The 14895-nt window shown below is 35.3% G+C and overlaps 1 protein-coding gene across 5 annotated transcripts in view; it reads right to left on the bottom strand.

Moving 5' to 3' along the window:
- The window catches only part of LOC117328090 (exportin-4-like), a 36476-nt gene extending 23934 nt beyond the window's left edge, over positions 1-12542 (bottom strand). For all 5 annotated transcript variants that reach the window (XR_004532847.1, XR_004532846.1, XR_004532848.1 and 2 more), the window contains exons 1-11: positions 12457-12542; positions 10809-10914; positions 10450-10591; positions 9646-9790; positions 9336-9452; positions 8947-9100; positions 7031-7143; positions 6603-6760; positions 5510-5684; positions 676-852; positions 239-378 (exon numbers count right to left, since the gene is read on the bottom strand). Coding sequence is in view for 2 of the 5 variants with exons in the window: in XM_033885444.1 (XP_033741335.1) it covers positions 239-378; positions 676-852; positions 5510-5684; positions 6603-6760; positions 7031-7143; positions 8947-9100; positions 9336-9452; positions 9646-9790; positions 10450-10591; positions 10809-10914; positions 12457-12507 (1478 nt within the window). In the remaining 3 variants the exon portion in view is untranslated. The remainder of the gene's footprint in view (positions 1-238; positions 379-675; positions 853-5509; positions 5685-6602; positions 6761-7030; positions 7144-8946; positions 9101-9335; positions 9453-9645; positions 9791-10449; positions 10592-10808; positions 10915-12456) is intronic.
- Between the last annotated feature and the right edge of the window lie 2353 nt (positions 12543-14895).

Here is a 14895-nt window from a genome sequence, read left to right as displayed (position 1 = left end):
TCAGTGTCTTGCTGTCTTCTTCAGCTGAATCTAACTTCATTTTCTTCCCATTTAAAATATTAAAATGATAAACAATTACCTCAGTTTTCTCAATTGTAGGACAAAAAAATAGGAATGAAATTCATGGACTAAAACTTATCAGTTGTACATAAATTCTGATAAATTGTTTTAGTCTCAAGAGACTGAACCATCAATAACATTGTTCATATTCTAATATTATTACAAAAGGAATTCATACCGACAGAGGCTAGGAATGCTGTGTCCTGGTACCATCCGCCCAAATATACCAATACTACAGAGCTGGTCAGCAAACCTCTCCCTATCATCTTCTTCAACACTGTCAATCTCATCTTCATCTGACACCAAATCTACCCCTTCCTGCAGTTCATCACAAAGTCATTAAAGCTGAACATACTGAGCATTAACATCAGATCATTTCTCTTCTTACACAAGTTTATTGCTACACCAATCTTAAGGGTTTATTGAGAAAACAGTGGTGCTTTATCTAACATGTCTAACGTAGATTATGCTAGGGTCATATAAGAAATGGCAATAAGAAATTTCAATGAATTAAGCTAAGTAAAAACTTGTGTCTCCCTTGACAGTCTAAGATTTATCAGAAATTGTCCTTATACAACATACAAAGTTGTGATATACAGTACAGCTTGTACTTACCCGTGTTCTGGTACCGTCTGGGGCACTGATATGACACTGGATGTACGAGTTGAACACCTGTTGAGTCTGTGGTCGTAATTTGTCCAGGGAAACATCCTTCATTTTAGAGATCAGCTCCATCCAAGTTTCCAGCATCTTCTCATATGCCTCCATGTGAATTGTGTCGTCTTTGTGGTACTAGGGAGGATAAGAATTTCACTACATTTCAATACCCTCAGCTATATTATCAACACAAACATGTAACCCTCAGCTATATTAACCACACAAACATGTAACCCTCAGCTATATTATCCTCACAAAAATGTAACCCTCAGCTATATTATCCACACAAACATGTAGCCCTCAGCTATATTAACCACACAAACATGTAGCCCTCAGCTATACTAACCACACCAACATGTAGCCCTCAGCTATACTAACTACACAAACATGTAACCCTCAGCTATACTAACCACACAAACATATAGCCCTCAGCTATATTATCAACACAAAAATGTAACCCTCAGCTATACTAACCACACCAACATGTAATCCTCAGCTATATTAACCACACCAACATGTAGCCTTCAGCTATATTATCCACACAAACATGTAACCCTCAGCTATATTAACTACACAAACATGTAACCCTCAGCTATATTAACCACACAAACATGTAACCCTCAGCTATATTAACCACACCAACATGTAGCCCTCAGCTATATTATCCACACAAACATGTAACCCTCAGCTATATTATCCACACAAACATGTAGCCCTCAGCTATATTAACCACACAAACATGTAACCCTCAGCTATATTAACCACACCAACATATAGCCCTCAGCTATATTAACCACACAAACATGTAGCCCTCAGCTATATTATCCACACAAACATGTAGCCCTCAGCTATATTAACTACACAAACATGTAACCCTCAGCTATATTAACCACACAAACATGTAACCCTCAGCTATATTAACTACACAAACATGTAACCCTCAGCTATATTAACCACACAAACATGTAACCCTCAGCTATATTAACCACACCAACATGTAGCCTTCAGCTATATTAACTACACAAACATGTAGCCCTCAGCTATATTAACTACACAAACATGTAACCCTCAGCTATATTAACCACACAAACATGTAACCCTCAGCTATATTATCCACACAAACATGTAACCCTCAGCTATATTAACCACACAAACATGTAACCCTCAGCTATATTATCCACACCAACATGTAACCATCAGCTATATTAACCACACAAACATGTAACCCTCAGCTATATTATCCACACCAACATGTAACCATCAGCTATATTATCCACACAAACATGTAACCCTCAGCTATATTAACTACACAAACATGTAACCCTCAGCTATATTAACCACACAAACATGTAACCCTCAGCTATATTAACCACACAAACATGTAACCCTCAGCTATATTAACCACACCAACATGTAACCCTCAGCTATATTATCCACACAAACATGTAACCATCAGCTATAGTTTCCTCACAAACATGTAACCCTCAGCTATATTAACCACACCAACATGTAACCCTCAGCTATATTAACCACACAAACATGTAGCCTTCAGCTATATTATCCACACAAACATGTAACCATCAGCTATAGTTTCCTCACAAACATGTAACCCTCAGCTATATTAACCACACAAACATGTAGCCTTCAGCTATATTAACCACACAAACATGTAGCCTTCAGCTATATTAACCACACAAACATGTAACCCTCAGCTATATTAACCACACCAACATGTAACCCTCAGCTATATTAACCACACCAACATGTAGCCTTCAGCTATATTATCCACACAAACATGTAACCCTCAGCTATATTAACCACACAAACATGTAACCCTCAGCTATATTAACCACACCAACATGTAGCCTTCAGCTATATTAACCACACAAACATGTAACCCTCAGCTATATTAACCACACAAACATGTAACCCTCAGCTATATTAACCACACCAACATGTAACCCTCAGCTATATTATCCACACAAACATGTAACCATCAGCTATAGTTTCCTCACAAACATGTAACCCTCAGCTATATTAACCACACCAACATGTAACCCTCAGCTATATTAACCACACAAACATGTAGCCTTCAGCTATATTATCCACACAAACATGTAACCCTCAGCTATATTAACCACACAAACATGTAACCCTCAGCTATATTAACCACACAAACATGTAGCCTTCAGCTATATTAACCACACCAACATGTAACCCTCAGCTATATTATCCACACAAACATGTAACCCTCAGCTATATTATCCACACCAACATGTAACCCTCAGCTATATTATCCACACAAACATATAGCCCTCAGCTATATTAACCACACCAACATGTAACCCTCAGCTATATTATCCACACAAACATGTAACCATCAGCTATATTAACCACACAAACATGTAGCCTTCAGCTATATTAACCACACAAACATGTAACCCTCAGCTATATTAACCACACCAACATGTAACCCTCAGCTATATTATCCACACAAACATGTAACCCTCAGCTATATTAACTACACAAACATGTAACCCTCAGCTATACTAACCACACCAACATGTAACCCTCAGCTATATTATCCACACAAACATGTAACCATCAGCTATATTAACCACACCAACATGTAGCCCTCAGCTATATTATCCATACAAACATGTAATCCTCAGCTATACTATCCACACAAACATGTAACCATCAGCTATATTAACCACACAAACATGTAACCATCAGCTATATTATCCACACAAACATGTAACCATCAGCTAAAGTATCCTCACAAAAATGTAACCCTCAGCTATATTATCCACACAAACATGTAGCCCTCAGCTATATTATCCACACACAAAAATTGTGAAACAGATAAACGAAGTTCCTAAGTTTTAAATATTCAATTTGTGAAACAATACCAAGAGCTGTACTAATATCACAGAGCTGCACTGATATTATACAGCTGTACTGATAAAAAAGAGCTGTACTGACAGTAAAGAGCTGTACTGACAATAAAGAGCTGTACCGATATTATACAGCCGTACTGATATCAAAGGGCTGTACTGATATCAAAGGGCTGTACGGATAATAAAGGGCTGTACTGATAATAAAGGGCTGTACTGATAATAAAGGGCTGTACTGATAATAAAGAGCTGTACTGATATTAAAGGGCTGTACGGATAATAAAGGGCTGTACTGATAATAAAGAGCTGTACTGATATCAAAGGGCTGTACGGATAATAAAGGGCTGTACTGATAATAAAGGGCTGTACTGATAATAAAGGGCTGTACTGATAATAAAGAGCTGTACTGATATTAAAGAGCTGTACTGATGATAAAGAGCTGTACTGATAAAAAAAGAGCTGTACTGATGATAAAGAGCTGTACTGATAATAAAGAGCTGTACTGATATTAGATAGCTGTACTGATGATAAAGAGCTGTACTGATGATAAAGAGCTGTACTGATGATAAAGAGCTGTACTGATGATAAAGAGCTGTACTGATATTAGATAGCTGTACTGATGATAAAGAGCTGTACTGATATTAGATAGCTGTACTGATGATAAAGAGCTGTACTGACAATAAAGAGCTGTACTGATAAAAAAGAGGTACTGATATCAAAGAGCTGTACTGATATCAAAGAGCTGTACTGATAATAAAGAGCTGTACTGATATCAAAGAGCTGTACTGATATTAAAGAGCTGTACTGACAATAAAGAGCTGTATTGATATTAAAGAGCTGTACTGATGATAAAGAGCTGTACTGATAAAAAAGAGCTGTACTGACAATAAAGAGCTGTACTGACAATAAAGAGCTGTACTGATATCAAAGAGCTGTACTGATAATAAAGAGCTGTACTGATATCAAAGAGCTGTACTGATATTAAAGAGCTGTACTGACAATAAAGAGCTGTATTGATATTAAAGAGCTGTACTGATGATAAAGAGCTGTACTGATAAAAAAGAGCTGTACTGACAATAAAGAGCTGTACTGACAATAAAGAGCTGTACTGATATCAAAGAGCTGTACTGATAATAAAGAGCTGTACTGATATCAAAGAGCTGTACTGATATTAAAGAGCTGTACTGACAATAAAGAGCTGTACTGATATTAAAGAGCTGTACTGATGATAAAGAGCTGTACTGATAAAAAAGAGCTGTACTGACAATAAAGAGCTGTACTGACAATAAAGAGCTGTACTGATATCAAAGAGCTGTACTGATAATAAAGAGCTGTACTGATATCAAAGAGCTGTACTGATATTAAAGAGCTGTACTGACAATAAAGAGCTGTATTGATATTAAAGAGCTGTACTGATGATAAAGAGCTGTACTGATAAAAAAGAGCTGTACTGACAATAAAGAGCTGTACTGACAATAAAGAGCTGTACTGATATCAAAGAGCTGTACTGATAATAAAGAGCTGTACTGATATCAAAGAGCTGTACTGATATTAAAGAGCTGTACTGACAATAAAGAGCTGTATTGATATTAAAGAGCTGTACTGATGATAAAGAGCTGTACTGATAAAAAAGAGCTGTACTGACAATAAAGAGCTGTACTGACAGTAAAGAGCTGTACTGATAAAAAAGAGCTGTACTGATAAAAAAGAGCTGTACTGATGATAAAGAGCTGTACTGATATTAGATAGCTGTACTGATAATAAAGAGCTGTACTGACAAAAAAAGAGCTGTACTGATATCAAAGAGATGTACTGATAATAAAGAGCTGTACTGACAATAAAGAGCTGTACTGATAAAAGCTATACATGTACTAAACATGAAGAACACTACATACTGCCTCCTCTAAAGCTGCTCCTTGACCCATGGTACAGCTTAGCCTGGTCAGCTCCTCTAAAAACTGGTCAAACATTTTCTCTGGTAATGCAAACATAGATGCTATTGGGAACTGCATCACCAGGTTTTTGAAGATGTTAGCTACTCCAAGGTTTTCATAGTCCTGAAGGTCAATGCTAAGTAACAAACAAACAAGAGAATGATTACAGAGCAATATAAACACAATTCTGGTTAAAGAACATAAAAACTACAACTCCTACAAATTGCTACTACTTATATTAGGTAACAATGTCAAGGATTTCAAAGATATTCTGTCAGTGTCCATACAACATTTGTATCAATGTGCAACACCTTACCATATACACTACACACCTTGTCATACACTACACACCTTGTCATACACTACACACCTTGTCATACACTACACACCTTGTAATACACTACACACCTAGTGGTACACTACACACCTTGTTGTACACTACACACCTTGTCATACACTACACACCTTGTCATACATTACACACCTTGTCATACACTACACACTTTGTCATACATTACACACCTTGTCATACACTACACACCTTGTCATACACTACACACCTTGTCATACATTACACACCTTGTCATACACTACACACCTTGTCATACACTACACACCTTGTGGTACACTACACACCTTGTCATACTCTACACACCTTGTAATACACTACACACCTTGTCATACACTACACACCTTGTCATACACTACACACCTTGTCATACTCTACACACCTTGTCATACACTACACACCTTGTCATACTCTACACACCTTGTCATACATTACACACCTTGTCATACATTACACACCTTGTTGTACACTACACACCTTGTTGTACACTACACACCTTGTTGTACACTACACACCTTGTCATACATTACACACCTTGTCACACACTACACACCTTGTAATACATTACACACCTTGTCATACATTACACACTTTGTCATACACTACACACCTTGTCATACATTACACACCTTGCCATACACTACACACCTTGTCATACACTACACACCTTGTCATACACTACACACCTTGTGGTACATTACACACCTTGTAATTAGCTGTAAAAATCCATCAATAAATGTTGCCAGGTATTCACAGCGTGCTTTGTCGTCAGCGAAGATGTTTCCATTGAGTGAGGCAAGCTGTGTTAGACACTGCATGGAGTGGTGGGCCATCTCCGAGTTATGTCTCACCTTTCTGTGGACCTGTGTGGAAACAAAACATGGACAACTAAAATATCTAATGTCTTTACCAACACAACTTGACCTGTGTGGAAACAAAACATGGACAACTGAAATATCTAATGTCTATCCTAACACAACTGGACCTGTGTGGAAACAAAACATGGACAACTATAATATCTAACTTGTATACACAACTAAATATCTTATCTCACAATTTTGTCTATTTACACCACCCTATTATAAATCAATCTAAAACAAACATTTTTTATACACAAAGAGTTTTTTACTCACCTTGAAAAATAGAATTAATACTGTCTTGTCCATTAATGTGTCTCTCCATTTTTCATTTGGCTTTAGTGGAATGTTCTGACTCATCTCAAAAGATCCAACATGTCTCCTAGCAGCTGTAAATATATCATGTCTAATCAGGACTGTCTACACATTTGAAAGTTGTACATAAAAATGTTCTTTTAACTTCCCTATATTTCTATTCATTGACATGAGAGTCCATGTGTTTAAAATTATAGTTCATCTACTAGGGTGTAGGCATCAGGAGGATACATAGTAGTACAGTCTAAAATCAAACACTGAAAACAATTACTACAAAGCTGAAACTTTTAGCTACCAGCTGTACATGGAAGCAGAATCTACTGTACAGATAGCTGGCTTCACGAATTACTCCCCTACTTTGTGACGTGAATGTCTGTGAAAATGTATAGGGATGTCACAATTAAAGGTAGATTTTCTGTCATATTCAGTCCTGACCAGTGGGGTGATTGGTTTTATCAATTCTGTAAATGAATCATACCATGTCCAATAATATATGCATATATTATTCTATTTTCATGCGAATCGGCTCGTTTTGTTACCACCAGAATAAACTGAAAATTTGGTAAATAAGGTAATTTTTATCTTTTTGTTTTAATTGCCAATTATCTTAATTTGTACCCGATAGCTCATAATCTTGCCTGATTCCGTAAATAAACAAATGGTGACATAGCTACACACAATATAACACTGACCTTTGGGTACAATAGTTACACACAATATAACACTGCCCTTTGGGTACAATAGTTACACACAATATAACACTGCCCTTTGGCTACACACAATATAACACTGACCTTTGGGTACAACAGCTACACACAATATATCACTGACCTTTGGGTACACACAATATAACACTGACCTTTGGGTACAATAGTTACACACAATATAACACTGACCTTTGGGTACAATAGCTACACACAACAAAACACTGACTTTTGGGTACAATAGCTACACACAATATAACACTGACCTTTGGGTACAATATAGTTACACACAATATAACACTGACCTTTGGGTACAATATAGTTACACACAATATAACACTGACCTTTGGCTACACACAATATAACACTGACCTTTGGGTACAACAGCTACACACAATATATCACTGACCTTTGGGTACAATAGCTACACACAATAGAACACTGACCTTTGGGTACAACAGCTACACACAATATATCACTGACCTTTGGGTACAATAGTTACACACAATATAACACTGCCCTTTGGCTACACACAATATAACACTGACCTTTGGGTACAATATAGTTACACACAATATAACACTGACCTTTGGGTACAATATAGTTACACACAATATAACACTGACCTTTGGCTACACACAATATAACACTGACCTTTGGGTACAACAGCTACACACAATATATCACTGACCTTTGGGTACAATAGCTACACACAATAGAACACTGACCTTTGGGTACAAAAACTACACACAATATAACACTGACCTTTGGCTACACACAATATATCACTGACCTTTGGGTACAATAGCTACACACAATATAACACTGACCTTTGGGTACAATAGCTACACACAATAGAACACTGACCTTTGGGTACAATAGCTACACACAATATAACACTGACCTTTGGCTACACACAATATAACACTGACCTTTGGGTACAATAGCTACACACAATATAACACTGACCTTTGGGTACAAAAACTACACACAATATAGCACTGACCTTTGGGTACAATATCTACACACAACAAAACACTGACTTTTGGGTACAATAGCTACACACAATATAACACTGCCCTTTGGCTACACACAATATAACACTGACCTTTGGGTACAATAGTTACACACAATATAACACTGCCCTTTGGCTACACACAATATAACACTGACCTTTGGGTACAAACTCCCAGCACAGAACTTGTTCAGAGATTGAAAGCATTCTGTTGAGGACAGCCATGGCCTCTCGGGGCAGAGGACTCGGTTGTTTTTCTAACTCATTCAGTACTTGTAGCGCAAAGAGCAATACCCTCTTTAAGTCAGACTCCTGTAAATAAAAAAAAACACTCAACATAAGCCGCATTATTTTTTCAATAATTTTGTAAAATTAGAATATATGACAGAAGAAACTCCTGAAAAGCCTATATCCTATGATATCTTCCCTAAAATATTTCTACTGCGGACTTCAATTTAATAAATGGTAATTGGGACTCGCATCATTGTGTAGTCTATACTCTTAAATGTGGTTGTTCATTTCAAATGTAGTAATCAACATGTATTACCTCAAATGCCCGCTTGCAGCGAGTGTGAAACTCCCAGGTAAATCCCACACTGCTAGTTCTGCTGGAGCTGGAGTATTCATTCAGTAATGCTGTCAGCATGGAGCATGCCACCAGTTGCTGTAGTAACATGTATGGTTGATAATAGAGCATTCAAATGTGTTCATATTAGTGATACATTCAAGTAAGTAATGGATTTAATGGTAACTTTAAAGAAACAGTTGGTAAGTTACGAAACATGAGATGAATAATTTACAGTAGAAAATTAAAATGGAATAAAAGTAGGGTATATGACTTTAAATTGTCTAGTTACCATGGTGACGTTGCCACTACTGACGAGGTGAGTGACGTCCTGGAAGAGACTGTTCCTGCTGGCCCCCTTGAGATCCTCCAAGGTACCGCGCTTCAGTACTACAGCCACAGTTTGGAGGATCTGCTCTCTCACATAGCTCTGTATCCTGTTACAATAGATTTAATAACTTTAATACAAATACAATCAATCAATTACATGAATATCCTGACATAAAATATTTCATCAATACTTTTGCATAAATATTCTTTCTAAATCCTGTTTCAATAAGTTGCATCAATACCGGTTCTACACAAATATCCTACCAGAATCAATGTTACAAAAAGACTTCCACCATATGTTGTCTGTATACTTTACACCATATAATATAATCAGTATGCTTAACACCATATATTGTCAGTATACTTAACACCATATATTGTCAGTATACTTAACACCATATATTGTCAGTATAATTAACATATATTGTCAGTATACTTAACATATATTGTCAGTACACTTAACATATATTGTCAGTATACTTAACATTTTTTGTCAGTATACTTAACATCATATATTGTCAGTATACTTAACATCATATATTGTCAGTATACTTAACCCTGTGACCCTATCTTGTTTGTTATATGCAAATATCCACAATATAAACATTAATCTATTTTAATGGGTTCCCCCCCCCCCCGCAATGGTGACTTGATTTATACAACTCTATAATTAATGAGTTATTTTTCAATTATGTTCCCAAATTTCCATAAACTGATACATGTATTTCATTATCTTGATGATACAATAACTAACTTCAGTACTAACGTTATATTTTGAGTGATGAAGCGAAGTAAGAATGAGCGTAAGGATTCCACATCCTCGGAGCTGAGGATGGACCATTCTCTAATGACACCCTCCTTTATTGTAGTGGCTGCTTGGAACAGGACATAGTCACACTTGCTGTTTTCTATTTGAAAACATTAAAATAAAAATCAACCAGAAATTGAGGAAGTGGTGAAAATAAATATATAAACAAAATATATAAATTGATGAACAATAGCATTACCAACAATGTCTGATTTACTAGGATCAATTACTTACTTTTATCTTTTTATGAAGAAATATATTGACAACCTAAACATATCAGATATAGTGCTGCATTCAAACAAACAACGGCTGCCTACCAAGAATGTATCTGCATAATTTATACGGCATCTTTGTCTTCCGAAACTCCATAATGACATTTTCTGCAGCATGGCGCGCATCTGGTGTCACAATGTTTGGAGGAGCCTTTAATGCAATAAAATTCAAGTGAAAAAAATGTCATTTTATTACCCACATTAGTCAATTAAAATGTAGCACAATAATGAATTAAGTATCATACTAACATAGTGTTCACATCTTTATTTGTAGATAAGCTTAACTGACCGTAATGTAGACTTCAAAATTGCAATTGACTGATTGTGGTAATTCTTTTCCAGCATTGCACTTAAAATTTATAATTGCTGGTTGTGATGTATATAGTTGAAAGGTCCCAAACCATATTAAGCACGACCCATAAGGTTCACCTGAGTTACTTTTAATATAGCTATGTATAATATATATTGCAGGACCCTTCATGGAACATATTGTTAAAACCTTTATAGAGCAATATATAGCAGACCACACATACATATACACAATCACTCAGAATTCAATGGCAATGATATTATGGCCTCAGTTTCAACTGTCATGTTTTAGATTATTGATGATGTAACAGGAAAGAAATAGTCTGCCTCCAACAGGAATCGAACTAGCGACCGTCGGCTTACTGGCCCGCCACTCTACTGACTGAGCTAATGGGAAATTCCACCTAGCACGAAGCTAGAAGGCAACAATATCACTGTATAAACATTATTTACAATTAAAACCTTCCACACTACTCCCCCCTTTCAAATGTGTTCGCACCCAAACACACAACCCAGGTTCTATCTCCAACAAATCCTCTCATTCTCCTATAGCTTGCACTTGGAGTGGGCAACGGCACAAAATGTAACAGGAAAGAGAGTAGTGTGTCTCCACCAGGGATAGAACCAGATACCCTCAGCTTACTGGCCCATCACTCTACTGATCATGACTGAGCTAAAGGGAAATTCCCCATGGTGCAAAGCTAGAAGGCGACAATATCACTACGTACATTATTTACAATTTAATCCTGCCACAATGGGAACCAGTTTTTTCTGTTAGTATCAGCCAATGTGCAATTTTCAAAAAACTCAAACAGCAATGATCATGTTTTGTAATAAACGTTTATTTTTATTGTATCGTTATATTATGGATTATTGTTTCTAAATATAAAACAAGTATTGTTCCAATATTCGTATAACATGTTTCAAATTGGAAAACATTTCCTGCATTGATGATGTGGCAGGGAAGACTGTTCCAGAGGTCAACAGCTCGATAACTGAAGAATTGTTGCTTCCTAATAAATCCTAATATTCCCATTGATGAGGTTTGAATTCGGTTTTTTTAAGCTCTATTTCTATAATGTCGAGTTGGATATTTAAGTTTCATTTATGAATAGGTTGTGTATCGACTGTATAACATATACAATCAGGCTTTTTGTCATTTCGGTAATGTACTGTACATGATTCAGTTTTCGGGTTACATTCCGTCTCAAGCTGCCTAATTCAGCATGGAAACCTAAGGAGTGGACTCTGTTGTCTTTATCGTATGATTATCACCGCCATAGAACCACAATCATGTGTGGGTGAAACTCGCATACTGAAAGCTTATGTGTGATATTTGAACATTTCATTAGGTTTAACTTAATACCATACGGTTCAAACCCACCAACACAATTTGTGTGACTTGTTCCAACTCTTGAACGATTCTGTCCTCCATCTTCTTTCACGACCGGAAACGGAAATGAACAATTTTATCGGAATTTAGGAAACTCGAAACGAAATTTAACATTCAATTATTTGTGAAATAAATAATAACTTATGACCAAAAAAATATTATATGTTGACACCATCATGTATGTTTAACAATATCGATATTTAACTAGAGAATAATTTTGTAATGCATATGTCGTTTGATGCTGTTTATTCAGGGGAGATAACTCGTCTTGACTTAAATGTTTTCTGATCGCAATAGCGATATACAGCATATATGAACACCGGGGGTGTCATTTTTACCGAATTTAAATCAAGCCCCCGAAAACGTCTCAAAATGTGCTATACACACTAGGGAAGGTCCAGATACATGTAGACTGTATCAAATTCTCAAGTCCCTGTTTCCCCAACAGGTTACTGTACATTTATGGTTAGTCTTTAAAATTTCAGAACTGACTATATATTCAAGGAGCAATGTTTATTATGTGTTGAATGAAAGTATCTGCAATATCAGACGATCTTTTAAGGTAAATAAGCATAAAAAATATTTAAAAAGAAATCATAGCAATTCACGATATAACCGATTGCTTCATTTTTCTTATTTATTTATTTATTTATTTATTTATTTATTTCAGAAGCTATACATTCGTATACATATAATTATGATATAGTCATTAATTTTAGTTAGTCTTCTGAATGAAATAAACGGATATCAATTTAAAGAATATTTTATTTTAAATGAGTTTGTTGTGTAATAGAACTGTATTTACTTAGTTTTTAAAGAGATCTTTCATAAAATGACATTTTAAACCAAATCAGTTTTTTAAAATTAAATCCAGTATAAGCCATGATTCAATGTCGGGATGTGTTGTTTCCGACGTTTAATTTAATAATTCTATATAATGTAAAGGACACTTTCAGCTATATGTCCTATATTTCTAGATTACAATATTACCACATTGAAATAACAACAAACCCACGGACTGGAGTTTGAAAGCGGTTCTCGTAACTTCTCGGTAATGCAAGAATATTTATTTTCCGACAATGAAAATATGTGGCACTAATTCTGTAATTTTGTAAATGAAAATTACACGGAGGGTTTTATGCGTTATATTGTAACCCATAGTTGATGAATGCATTCGTGCTGACGCGTCTCTATCGACCACATTTGTCAATATCTATGTCTTACGAGTTTTACGTCCGCTATTACGGCATTTCAGCAGAAGAGAGATTTTTTGTCAAATTTGTCGCATATTCATGTCTCTCTGCTCACAAAAATATCTATTTTATTTGTGTTTTTATCAAAATACATACATAATGATCTTAGAATAATTTGGTTATTTTAGGCATCGCCCGTTATTCTTTTATAGCAAACCAAATGAAAGCACAAGTGTTGGCGGATTACTTTTCTCGCCATAAATTCTCACCTTTTCCGTAGTAACGATAGAAATCTAAATATTCTAACCAATCATAAACAAATAGAATACATAAGTCCTTGTAGGTCTCCTAGAAATAGAGAGTCCTAATTCCCAAAAATGTATAAAAGAATAAGTTTATTGATTTATTTATTTATTCTATTTTATTTTGTAAATTATTATACACTTCAATGTAATACGCTGGACACGATGTTGTAAGACATGAATGTACAGGGATGAACGTTGTATATCAGGTCGGCAACTTAAACTGTTCATGTTTTATTTCTAAGTTAATGTTGGCCAGACGTTTTCACGAACTAAAACCATGATGATGTTAATCTGCTAGTTTATTTTCCAAAATGATTTTAGAATTCACCATTTATCGATAAAGATTACTGCTTCAGAAGAAGTATGATTCCATGTGTTATGTTAACAAAGATGACCCAAAATGATACAACTTCAGGAGATGGCACACAAATTATCATTTAGCATTAATATAAAATATTTCCTGATGGACAAAGCAAGGACATTATAATCACAGGATTTTATTATTACTAATATATATACATGTATTTATTATGTAAATATTAGTATATCTCAAGCCAATTCTAAATACTGTATATAAAATTCAATTACGTCATTTTACCAATTAAAGTCCGATGATATTAAGGAAGTCTAAAACATAAACAAAGAATTACATGTTTTAGTTTAAACTGTGTTTTATTTGTCAATTTCAATTTATAATATATATAATATATGATATTTTTATTTAATATATAATATTTTTAATTGTTTGATCAAATTCCAGCTGGTGTTTTCACGTTAGACTCTGTTGTCATTATGATACATGATTTTGATGCTATAATATATTATTTTGCTCTGTAACATACGCCTGACATCAATATTTGTTATATCGGTAACATGTCTGGTTTTTATACGAGGTACCTAAAACAGGAATATCACCTTTTCCTCCTATAAAT

The sequence above is a fragment of the Pecten maximus genome, chromosome 5 (genome assembly GCF_902652985.1).
Source record: "Pecten maximus chromosome 5, xPecMax1.1, whole genome shotgun sequence".
NCBI classification, from domain to species: Eukaryota; Metazoa; Mollusca; class Bivalvia; order Pectinida; family Pectinidae; genus Pecten; species Pecten maximus.
Note: the sequence above shows the minus strand (reverse complement) of the source record. Positions and strands in the feature narration are given on the sequence as shown.